The sequence below is a fragment of the Onychomys torridus genome, chromosome 1 (assembly GCF_903995425.1).
Source record: "Onychomys torridus chromosome 1, mOncTor1.1, whole genome shotgun sequence".
Lineage (NCBI taxonomy): Eukaryota > Metazoa > Chordata > Mammalia > Rodentia > Cricetidae > Onychomys > Onychomys torridus.
The window spans coordinates 84,236,176-84,248,682 of record NC_050443.1 but is presented as its reverse complement, the minus strand read 5'-3'; the positions used below and the strand labels follow the sequence as shown (position 1 = coordinate 84,248,682).

General features: G+C 43.7%; 1 protein-coding gene across 1 annotated transcript in view; it reads right to left on the bottom strand.

Annotated features, from left to right (window-relative positions):
• Positions 1-12,507, bottom strand: part of Dnhd1 (dynein heavy chain domain 1) — a 77,679-nt gene that overhangs the window by 22,073 nt on the left and 43,099 nt on the right. The window contains exons 21-26 of the mRNA XM_036188379.1: positions 6,482-6,607; positions 6,042-6,139; positions 3,049-5,941; positions 2,684-2,849; positions 2,334-2,526; positions 1,808-2,093 (exon numbers count right to left, since the gene is read on the bottom strand). Coding sequence (XP_036044272.1) covers positions 1,808-2,093; positions 2,334-2,526; positions 2,684-2,849; positions 3,049-5,941; positions 6,042-6,139; positions 6,482-6,607 — 3,762 coding nt within the window. The remainder of the gene's footprint in view (positions 1-1,807; positions 2,094-2,333; positions 2,527-2,683; positions 2,850-3,048; positions 5,942-6,041; positions 6,140-6,481; positions 6,608-12,507) is intronic.

Genomic DNA, 12,507 nt, shown 5'->3' with positions numbered 1-12,507 from the left:
GGGACTGGAGAGATGACTCAGTGTTTAAGAGTACTGGCTGCTCTTCCAGAGGACCAAGTTTCTATTTCTAACATTCACACGGCAGCTCACAACAGTCTGCAACTCTAATTCCAGGGGCTCTGATGCCCCTTTCTAGCTTTCACGGGCACCAAGCATGCATGTGGTCCATATACATACATACATGCAGGCAAACAATCATACACAGAAAAATAAACAAACAAATAAATAAATCTCTAATCTTTCTATGCTTTTGTAAACATTGAGGATAATGAAACCAGGTAGAGATGGCACACTTTAATCCCAGTACTTGGGAAGCATAGGCATATAGATCTCTGCGAGTTCGAGGTCAGCTTGGTCTACAAAGCTAATTCCAGGATAGCAAAGGCTGTTACACAGAGAAATCCTGTCTCAAACAAACAAACAAACAAAACAAAAAACATTAAGCATGTAAGACATAGTATTCAATACATTTTACCTCTCAGTTTTTAATAGTATTAATACACCTGGCTCAAGTTTTCTATATACCATAACAGACTTCAATATCTGATTGAACAAGCTACCCAGTACGTCAGCCTACTGACTTCCTTGACTCCAACAACTTCTATTTAAACTTTAGTCATGCTTTTTCTCATGCCACATGTAGAACCTGCCTTCTGGAGGTAGCACATTTTGGAAATTTGAATTTCAATATCTCAAACTTTCACTCAATTCCCCTCCCCCTTTTCTTTTATTATCTCTTCTTCTACAAATGCTTATTGGGCATTTAGCTCCTATTCTGTCTACTAAAATGAATGAGACAGATTCATGCCATCATGTAGCTCTGAATGTGACAAAAGGACAAATGTGTATGTAATCATAAAATGAGATTGTTAACCTGTATACAGTTTAGGATGGATATCTAACCCAGCCTGGGTCTCAAGCTTCTTGGAGATTCTACAGTCTTTGATGACTTGGAAAGAATAAATAGGATTTTTGCCAAATAAGCTAAGGCAAGGGAGAAGAGGACAGCATTCCAAGGGGCTACTTGTTGAGTCAATGAGAGCAGACTATAGAAGCCAGAGAATGCCTAGTCACAAAAGGCTTCACAGTGGAGCTGTCAACATTCCAAGTAATGATTGTCTACCTCTAAACTAAGAAGTGTGTGCAAAGATTCCCATGATATTTAAGAGACAGAATTGATAAACATTGGAGTAGACATTAGTCAAGGATAAAGAGACTTCAACAAGAGTCCTGTCTTGGGGGCTAATGACATGGCTTAGTGGGTAAGGGTACTTGCAACTGAACCTGGTGACCTGAGTTCGATCCCTGGCCCCCACATGGTAGGAGAGGACTCAAGTTTCTCTTCTGACCTCCATATGTTTTGACATCAGCATTCTCTGTGTCATGCATGCACACACATACTAAATGTTATTTTTTAAAAAAGAGTTATAGCTTAAGCAACTGGTTGGATGGTGGTATCTGTTGCTCAGAGACACAGAAGCAATTTGGAAGGGCACGATGAGACCAGGGCTAGTTCTGGTGGTATCAAGGTAGAAATGTATAGCAGATAATTAGATAAATAGGTCTATGTTTAAGAGAGGTGTCTGATTTGGAAATAGAAATTACCAGTTAAAGCAAAGAGATGGTGGATGAAGCTTTGAGAGTGGATGTGCTTGCTCAGAGATCATGTACAATTAGACAACAATACTAAAAAAAAAAATACTGAAGTTTGATCTGTAGGCAGATGTTTGAATCAATGAAGATTGCCATGGATTTTAGTGTAAGCTAACAGTAGCTTTCCCTTCATTTCCTCCTCCCATCTCCTCACCAGAAGCAGCCAGGTGTAGATCTTCCATCAGGAAAAGGAGTGAGCCTTTGGATTCCTGGTAAAACCCAAAAAAGCCGGCTTGTGGTTGGCCATGGACTCCTCTGCTCAGCAGGTGACGAAGGTGCATAGAACTTAAAGCAGGGTGAATGGGGCTGTGAATGGAAGGGTGATTTGGCTCCACTAGCACCTCCACAAAAGCTGACTTCCCTGTGGCAATCTCTCCAGCAAGCAGCACTGGATGTCCATTTGATAGAAGCAGGTCCACCATATACAAAAGCCGTTCAGTCTGCAGGATAGGAGCAGGACTTACTGTGCCGGTGCCAGATAGGACAGCAATCAAGCCGAAAATTAATTCTAGGAAAATTATCTTAAAGCTGTGCTTAAAAAACCAGGTTGTATATTCTTGTAATTGTGAAAACACTTGAGTATGGGAACAGGTGGGCCACAGGAGGACCTCAAAGATGGGCTACCCTCTAGCATAGCTCCTTAAGTCTCAACCCAAACCATTTCTTCAGTGTCTTCATACCTGGGAAGAGGGCTGGAAAGTACCCAGATTTCCTTTGACACAGCTGCTTAGGTAATGGCCAGCAAAGGGGACCAGTGTCCCGTCTTCAAGGTTTACATGTAGATCAAACACCAAGGCTGAAGGAGGTGGCTCAGGGTAGTTGGACAAGGAACTAATAGAATTCTTCATGAAGTTATCAAAGAGAGGCCAGTGCCTACTCAGAGGACATACAGGCAAGAGTCAGATAGTAATGCAAGTTCCATCTATGACATTCATATATTCCACCATATCCCCACTGCAATGCCCCATGAATTTTAATTACCAGTCTACCTCTGCTCTTTTGTACACTATACTTTCCATTCTTGTGGTACCTGGAGGGAAGGTGGGCTCCAAAGCCCCAGATTGTGGCAAAAAGAAAGCTGCTGATAGCCAGCAAATGCCTCCTCTGCTTTTTATTTGCATTGTCACTGTCAGACTGGCTCCTGCTTTTTGAAGATTTGAAGCTTTGGGTTGCAAGATCGCTGCCACTAAAGTCCTCTGCAATGGTCACCATGGTCAGAATAGGAATCCACAGAAAAAGAAGACAGAGGGGAAAACAGAGATGGACTACATTACCTCTCTTCACTTTTAGTTCCCTGGACCAACTTCACCAAGGAAACCATGCTTCTGGCTCAGGTATAACCAGTTACCCTTAAGATCCCAGCTCTCTCAAAAGCCAACCTTTCTACCTCCCTACCTTGGTCATGCGGCTTCTCTTCTTCATATAAGCGTAGATGGGGGTCAAGTAGAGCACGCAAGATGAGAGCCAGGCTGGTGACTTCTGCCACACCTGGGCAAACAGTCTGATGCCCATGTACCTGTAGCAGAGAACTGGCACCTATGCGGGTAAGGAATCGGAACACTGCAGGCACCAGTACTTCAGCGATGTGGTTGAGCTCAATGATTGTCTCTTGCTGCAGGTGGTATTCATGGGGCAGGGATGCCATCAAGACATTAAGCATGCACTGCCAAGTCTGATCTCCACAACACCAGACTAGAGCACACCTGCCTACCACTGTAGGAGACATGCCTGCTGCCTCTGCCACCTCTATCAAGAAAAAGGTCCTCAGGGGTCGTGCTATCTGTTGACCATTAGGGAGACTCAGCTGGGGAGGGTCACTTAGGAGGCAAGTAATGGAGTCTAACCATGTAGAGTTAGGGGCCCCATCACACACTATCCATAGCTGAATCCCTGTGAATTGCTCTGACTGCTCTTCTGAGCCCACACTCTTACCATGAGGGGCAGCATGAAGAAGCTTGGGGAAGATGCCATAGTGCCAGGAGGGACCCTCTGACCACCCTAGGAATTCTTGGGAGCTGAGCACACTAGGATACAGGTGGGCAATTTCCACAGACTGGAAACCCTGGGTTGAGGATTGTTCCATAGCTGCCAGCCGATTCTGAATCTTAAGTAGGCTCTTCCAACAAGTACTTTTGCCACTGCCCGCAGGGCCCAGGAGCAGAATACCAGAAGCGCGGCTCAGGGCCTGACTGAGCTGCTCCAGACACATCAGTGTGTTAGGGGTGGGAAGCAGGCCTACCTGCTGGAGTTCTTCTACCACTACTGACCTCGTCAGTCTATGGGCCACAGGTTCTGCCAACACATTGCTAGCATTAGGGAAAATCCCACAGAGCAGCTCTCGGAGCTTTTGTAGGCGGAGCCCATCAAGGATGCTGAACAGTGGTGAATGCAACAGGGCATGCAGTAGGGCAGCCTCCTCAGGGGCAGCTAAGTTGTGGGGCTGCTGGGAATTGTTTTCTTCCTCAGTTGCATTTAGTGTCTGTATTGTGTCTTCTAGTACCTGCTTGAGCAGTGGCAAGCGGCAGGGCAAAGTCCCAGACACTATCTCACGCTCTAGGGAGAAGAATTTGGATAGGCGAGCAGCCATTCGGGAGGCATCCCGCACCCCTGCTCCCAGCAGGTTAAGTTCTGCCACTCGCTGCAGGTCAGGCAGTGCCAATGCCACAGGACGTAGTAGCAGGTGCAGATTAGCAGGCACATCAAGGCTCAGGGAACGAAATGTCAGGAAACAGCCATAGCCAAGGCGCATGAATACATGATGCTTCTCAAAGAAACCAGAACCAAGGAACAGGGGCCTTGTAGGGTTTATGGTACTGATGTTTTTGGAAGCTTTCTGGTACAGTGGGCCATAAAGATGGTGGATTTCATCCAGACGCTGTCCCAAGGCAGAGAGCAAGCTAGAAGGTAGCTGGTGAGCATTCTCCAACAGCAGCCAGGCCCCACCCTGAAGCGCACCATTCAGGTAATTGCTCAGGCATCGGAACTCTATCTGGGGCAAGCAGGGCATCATTACCAGCTGTCGGCCCAGGGTCCATGCCAGGCTATTCACCATTTCTGTCTTGCCCAAACCATCCCGGCCCAGTAGGGCCCCACAGGCCACCTCCTCCAGAGCTAATAAGAGAAGCAACACTTGCCGCTCATGAATCAGGCTGGGTAGAGGACCCAGTTTGGGCCCCAGGTACTCATAATTGTATATGAAGGACCGGCCAAGCACATCTATCCAGCATACAGCTGGTGACATAGAGGGATCAGCAGATGCAATAGACTTAAGACACTGCAGGGGGCTTTGGGGGTTCAAGTGAGATGAACCCAGGTGATACTTAAGTTGGCGGACCCAGTGGAAGTCTGTCAGATCACTGACCTGGTGCTTCTCCAGGAGTTGTGCTATATCTCGATGAGTCACTGCCATGACCAGCAGGGTACTGAATAGGCTAGTCTGGAGAACAGAAGGCAGAGGTTGCTCACCCTGGGAGCTCCTCTGAGTACGTAAAAATTGCACCAGTACCTCCAGCTTGTGTACATGTATGTGAGTCGTGCGCATGGTCCTCCTTTCAAACAGAGCCTCCTCCATCTCAGCACACCACACTACCTCCTCTGCCACCAGTATGCACTGCCATGGAAAAACCTGGACTGCATCTAGCCAGTGCTGGACATATAGTTGCATGGGCACCTGTCTTTGTTGAGGCAGTGCCTTCAATGCATTAACTAGGGATGGGCCTTGAGCAAGGCGGGAGGCCACACAGTTCTGCAGCAAGTTCACCATTACAAAACGCAGACACTTCTCCAAAGAGGCTAGCCACTTAGGAAGATCTGGATGCAGAGGAAGAGGACCTTGAAGCTTCACTTTCTCTCCATATGCCCCTCGCACAGCAATTGTCTCCTCTGGGGTCTGTGTAGTCGCTGTGTTGGACTCCTGACCATTCTTATTTTTTTCATCACTTGGGTTGGACCTGAAGTTCACAGCTTTAATGTGAGGAAAGCAGCGCTGTGCCCATGACTGGGCCTCACAGGTCTCTAGAGGGGCAGCAAGGAGGGCCACCAGTTCACTGTCACTGAGGAAGAAAAGGCGGGGGAAGTGGGCACATACCCCATAGAGGACATCCTCCAGAGCTACGATAATGGTCTCCAGCTCCACAGATCCTGCTTTCAGTAGTTGTTGTAGATGCTGACCTTGGAAGTAAGGGCTCCTCTTGGCATTGGGCACTATAAGTGACAGAACCATTGGATCAGCTACAGAGATTCGCATTAGGGTCCGATACTGATCATCCATGACCTTGAAACGGGCATTCTGTGGTAAGAAAGGTGATAAGTGAGGGGTAATGTTACAGCTCTACTCTTCTACTCAGAGCCCTGATACTTTGCCCACCTTCTTTAATGTCCTTCCCTACCAGCTCAGCACCAGGAAACTGGATCTGCATCTCATGTAGGACTTTATTTAGAAAAATCCATTTCTGCTGGAAAGCCACCCATACCTCCAGTAGGGCACCTGTGTAAGCAGTTAGAAAAATAATTGAGGAAGATTCTAGGGTCCTAACACCTCCAAGGGGTTCAGCATATACTTGACCTCCCCAGTGACCCACTAGCCCAACAGAAACATACTGCTCAGCAGATCTCAGGGACCCAATTAAAGGAAGTAAAACATTCGCTAGAAATAAAGACCTTGTCACATTAAACCAAGAAGGAGCATGGGAAGTCCTTACTCTGTCCTTCATATCTTCTATCCAATGTCTACATGTCACCCCCATACCTCTGGGTCAGTCTACATCAGGTTCCATCCATCCATCCATCCATCATCTATCCATCCATCCAATTAGAGCCCTATACTCACCCAGGCCATACATGATGGTCACCCACTCTAAAGCTATTTTATGCAACTCTCCTGATTTTTGGATGGCTAGGATCTTGAATAGTGCTTGGAGACTGTTCTGGATGGCATCTTGCAGACTGCTGAAGTCTTAGGAAGAAAAAGATGCACTGTCAAAGTTCAGCTAAGCTGGTATCATTCTATGTGAGTCAAAGGCCAGGGGCTGGGGCAGGAAAGAGCACATCTTGATCTCCCAGGGGAGGCAATTACCTCAATATCTTTTTTTTTCTATCTTCAGATATTGCAAGCCCATAGAGTTGGTATGATAGAGAACTGAGATCTTAAAACAGGCACTATGGGTAGACTCTAAACCAGCTGACTTCTCCTGTTAGACATTGTCATTCTTATCTAGTCCTACAGACATTCTTTAATGCATCAGAGCTTCATCCTAGAAAAAGGCCTCATGGCTCCAAGTCCCTACATAGTATGTATGCAGGAAGAATGCCCATTCTGAGAAGACTGGGGTAGATCCTGGTAGAAAAGTTGGGACCAAAATTTTCTTTCATGGTCATAGCATTTAGCTACTTGGGGCCACTTAAAGAGTCATCCCATAATTTGTGTGAGACAGGCCTGGGTATGCCATAGATAACTAGGTTAACAACAGAATTGAGAGAGAAAATGGTTTGGATAGATGTAGAACTCTCTAAATACCCATGTTTGAAAGAAAATACACAATACCTTCATCTCAGAGTATCTCTACAGAAAACTATATTGGAATAGTTTGGGTCCTCTATTTTATCCTCCTTTAAAAGACCACTGAATGGCCAGGTGGTGGTGGTGGCGCACGCCTGTAATCCCAGCACTCGGGAAGCAGAGGCAGGTGGATCTCTGTGAGTTCGAGGCCAGCCTGGTCTACAGAGCTAGTCCAGGACAGGCTCCAAAACTACAGAGAAACCCTGTCTCGAAAAACCAAAAAACAAAACAAAACAAAAAAAAAAAACAAAACAAAACAACAACAACAAAAAAAGACCACTGAATGGTGGGGAGGCATAAAGGCCCATCTGTTGTGCTTGTCTAAGAAACGTGGAGCAGACTACAAATCCTTATAGTAACCTGAGAGCTTGGATGCCACATTTCCTTTATATACCCACAAAGACCTCAGATTCTCATCTGATCTGGGGAAGGTTAAAAGAGGTTGTGTTAAGTCTTAATATAGCTATGTCTGCCAACATATTATTTAAAAAGAACATTTTCTTGGGGATATTTTGGATGTTGAACTATCCTTTTCATATATATCCTTCTTCTTAATTTTGCTAAGAACTAAAAAGGGAGAATGAATGATTAGTAGTGTCACTAACCCCACAAAAAACATGTCTTCCTGGGGTATGAATTAAATACATAAATTTTTGTCATCTTGGGGTCACTCAGGTGAGTGAAATCACTTGTTTCACAGTGTATGGCCACCACAAAAATTAGTTAATATACTCAGCGCTGATGCAAACGTCTAATACAGAGAAAGGAGAAAACCTGTAGGGAGAGATGTCAACTACATAATCCTCTGTTTGAATTAGAGCCAGAGGGAAAGTTGGACAGAAAGTAGGATAAGGACTGTGAACGCAACTGAAGACTGGAAGGGTTCACTTGGTACCTGAAGTTATACTTAAGAGGTAGTGAACTAAACTTCACAAACAAATCCAGTTTGTACTCCACTAGTTTTTGATATTATTTTAGTAGCAAAGGAATCTAAGAATGATACAGGAAGGTAGAATAGAACAAAGAAGCAGACTGACAAAGTGTGGAACCAGGGTCAAACATGGGCAAAAAGATCAGCATAAAATGTGCTCGTGTCAAAAGTAGGAAGAGAATGTCCTTTGAATCATGGTGTGAGTATTAACTACAGATGTCTGATCTTAATATGTTTCAGTCAATACTGAAAATGATTAGTCCAAAATAAGAGAAGTGTGAACAAGAATTCCATGTAAAAATAGATAGGAAAGGTATTCCAAACCAAATACTGCACATGGATGTGTATAAAGATAAAGATTCCTGTTATAATAGAAAAGACATACGTTCTCATCTACGACAAATTTGCACTGGCTATACATTTTGCCTAGACAGACTCATAAGTAGCCCAAATGCACCTACTTTCCTTATTCTCCATTGCTAGTATAGGCCATTATTGTTTTTCACTTGAATTACACCAGTTGCCTCTTAACTGATCTTCCAGTCTCTATTCTTTGCTTCCCAAATATCTTTGTTGAACTAAAATGTGACCTCATCATTTCCCTACAACAAAACATTCTCCATGATTTAAATATTGCTGAATAAATTATTTTGCATGATCTGATCTCTCTAACTTCACATGCCTATTTCCTGTTCCAAGTAGTCTTTAGGTTCTAGTCTCAGTGAGTTGGAAAGTCCTCTAGTGGGTTCCCACTTTCTATCATAGATATACTGACTGTATTAATCAGAAGTTTTGTTACTATGATTAGTTGCCTGGCATATACAACTAAGGAGGGAGAGACTTAATTTAGTGCATAGTCTCAGAGGTTTTGCCAATCATGATGGGGAGGATAAACACAGCAGTTTACATCATACCAGGAAGCAGAGAAAAGGGAAAATGGGAAGAGCTAAAGCAAGATACAGCTCTCAAGGACACATCCCTAGTGAACTACTTTCTCCAATTAGGCCTTATCCCCTAGTTTCTTCCACCCAACAATTCAATTGCACTATGAATCCATCAAGAGTAAAGCCTTAAAATCCTATCACTTCCCCCAAGCCCATCGACTGTCAATCAAACCCTCAATACATTAGTATATGGGAGACATTGCAAATCAAACCACTACAATGGTACTGTCTAATGATCAAAATTCAACAGAACCACATAAACATCAAGCTATTGTTTAGGATATTCCAACATTTTTTGATCCAAGTTAAATTGTTTACCTGATTAAATGCAAGTATGCTTGAAAAGCTATTTGTGTGAGTTATTTCACAATTTTAATTATATAATCTAATCTAAAAGAGCTCTACTGTGATATGTGTGAGAAAAGAGTTGCTGTTTTTATGGAAACTACAGAAGGTAAAGGTGAGCTTATAAAAAGCTCTTGTTGGGCTGGAGAGATGGTTCAGCAGTTACGAGCACTGGCTGATCTTCCAGAAGTCCTGCATTCAATTCCCAGCAACTACATAGTGGCTCACAACCATGTGTAATGAGATCTGGCGCCCTCTTCTGGCCTGCAGGCATACATGTAGGCAGAACACTGTATACATAAAAAATAAATCTTTAAAAAAAGAAATAAAAAGCTCTTATTCTTAGAATAAAATGTTAGCAAATGTTTTAGCTAAAATAAAAAATCTGAAGTCCTAGCTACCTACTTACCCAACTATCATGATTACATATTTAACTAATCTCTTGGATTCACTGACACTAGTTATGTTGAATAAGAGAATTTCTCATCTACCAGTAATTCCCAACACATCCTCTTAGATGCTTTTTGTCATAGTTAACTTCAAGTTAGATCTCAACTAGACACATCTGGGAAGAAGGAACTTTAATTAAGAAACTTTCTTCATCTGTGAGCACATCTGTGGGCATTTTCTTGATTACGAATTGATGTAGGAGGGCCCAGCCCACTGTAAGCTGAACCATACCTAGGCAGGTGGGCCTTGGCTATATAAGAGAGGTAACTGAGTGAGCCAGAGGAAGCAAGCTAGTAGCAATCATTCCTCTGTGGTCTTTGCTTCAGTTCCTGTCTCCAGATGCCTGCCTTGAGTTCCAGCCTTGGCCTCCCACGATGGTGGACTGTTACCTATAAGCCAAATAAACCCTTTCTTCCTCTAAGTTGTAAAAGTGCTGTTTCCTATGTGGAATGTTTTTCTCACCTTGCAAGTCTGACAAACTTACTTCTTCAAAGGTTAGCCTGGGTCCATTGTCTAAAGTGGTAGTTCTCTTAATAACCCTGATTCTTTGAGCTGGTCTTCACTTACCTAATGTCCTCAATAAGGTAGCCTATCATGCATTTAAATGCATGGTATTGGCTGGGCAGTGGTGGCACACATCTTTAATCCCAGCATTAGGGAGGCAGAGGCCAGCAAATCTCTGTGAATTTGAGGCCAGCCTGGTCTACATAGAGAGCTAGTTCTAGGACAGCCAAAGCTACATGAAGAAATCCTGTCTCAATAAACAAACAAACAAACAAACAAACAAACAAATAAATGGTACTGTCAGTTTCTCATCAGGTTGTAAGTTTGAGGGATATAGGGCTATATCAATCTCAGAGTGGCTTGTTTGGCACAAAAGAGGTCCATGAATTTAATGAGAATAAAAGAAAGAATGGCTCTTTGTCTTTCAACAAGGTGGCCAATCAACAGACATACATATCTTCGTGAAAAACCTGATGGGCAGACTATAACCCTCAAGGTTGAGCCCAATGACATGGAGAATGTCAAGGCCAATATCGAAGACAATTAAGGCATCCCACCAGCAGTGGCTGATGTCACTGACAAGTAGCTGGAGGATGGCCACACCCTGCCTGACCACACCATCCAGAAAGAGTACACCCTGCACCTGGTGCTGTGCCTACATGGTGGCATTATTGAGGTATTCCCTTGTTGAATTCACCGAGAAGTGCTATGCATGTCTGCACCCCTGTGGGGTCAACTGCCACAAGTGCTACGCATGTCTGCACCCCTGTGGGGTCAACTGCCACAAGTGCTACGCATGTCTGCACCCCTGTGCAGTCAACTGCCACAAGTGCTATGCATGTGTGTACCCCTGTGCAGTCAACTGCCATAAGTGCTATGCATGTGTGCACCCCTGTGCAGTCAACTGCCACAAGTGCTATGCATGTCTGTACCCCTGTGCAGTCAACTGCCACAAGTGCTATGCATGTGTGTACCCCTGTGCAGTCAACTGCTAAAAGGGTTATGCATGTGTGTACCCCTGTGCAGTCAACTGCTACAAGGGTTATGCATGTCTGTACCCCTGTGGGGTCAACTGCCACAAGGGCTATGTATGTCTGCGCCCCTGTGCATTCAACTATCAAAAGAAGCATAGCCACATCAACAACCTGTGCCCCAAGAAGAAGGGCAAATAAAGCTGAGGTCATGCTTGGCCTAAGGCTCAGGGACCCAACAGAGTCCTCTTCTGTCAACTAGAGGGGGAAAGAATGAATGGATGAGTAAGTAAAATATAACATCATCAGGGTAAAATCCAGAGGACAGAGCATTGACAAGTAGAGAGAAATAACCATAAAGAATTTCTGTTTTTCTTTTTTCTTTTTTCCAAGACAGGGTTTCTCTGTGTAGCTCTGGCTGTCCTGGAACTTGATCTGTAGACCAGCCTGGCCTCAAACTCACAGAGATATTCCTGCTTATGCTGGGATTAAAGGCATGTGCTACCACTGCTTGGCTGTTTTTTCTTTTACATACTCCTCAAATTATTCCACAAAAGAGAAACAGAAGGTACATTACCAAATTCATTTTATGAGGCCACAATGATACCCAAACCACACAAAGACTCAAGAAAAAAAGAAAGAATTATAGACCAATTTCCCACATAAACATAGTTGCAAAAATGCTCAAAAACAGAATCCAAGAACATACATTCACCATGATCAAGTAGGCTTCATCCCAGAGATGCAGGGATAGTTCAACATATGAAAATCTCTCATTGTAATCCACCATATAAACAAACTGAAACAAATAAAAGATGACATGATCATCTCATGAGATGCCAAAAAAAGCCTTTGACAAAATCCAACAGCTCTTCATGATGAAAGTCTTGGAGATATCATGGATACAAGGGACATACCTAAACATAATAAAGGCAAAATACAGCAAGCCAATAGCCAACATCAAATTAAATAGAGAGAAACTTAAAGCAATTCCATTAAAATCAGGGACAAGACAATGTTTTCCACTCTCTCCATATTTATCCAAAATAGTACTTGAAGCCTTAAGTAGAGCAATAAGACAACTAAAGGAGATCAAGGGGATACAGATTGGAAAAGAAGAAGTTGAAGTATCATATATTTGCAGATGATATG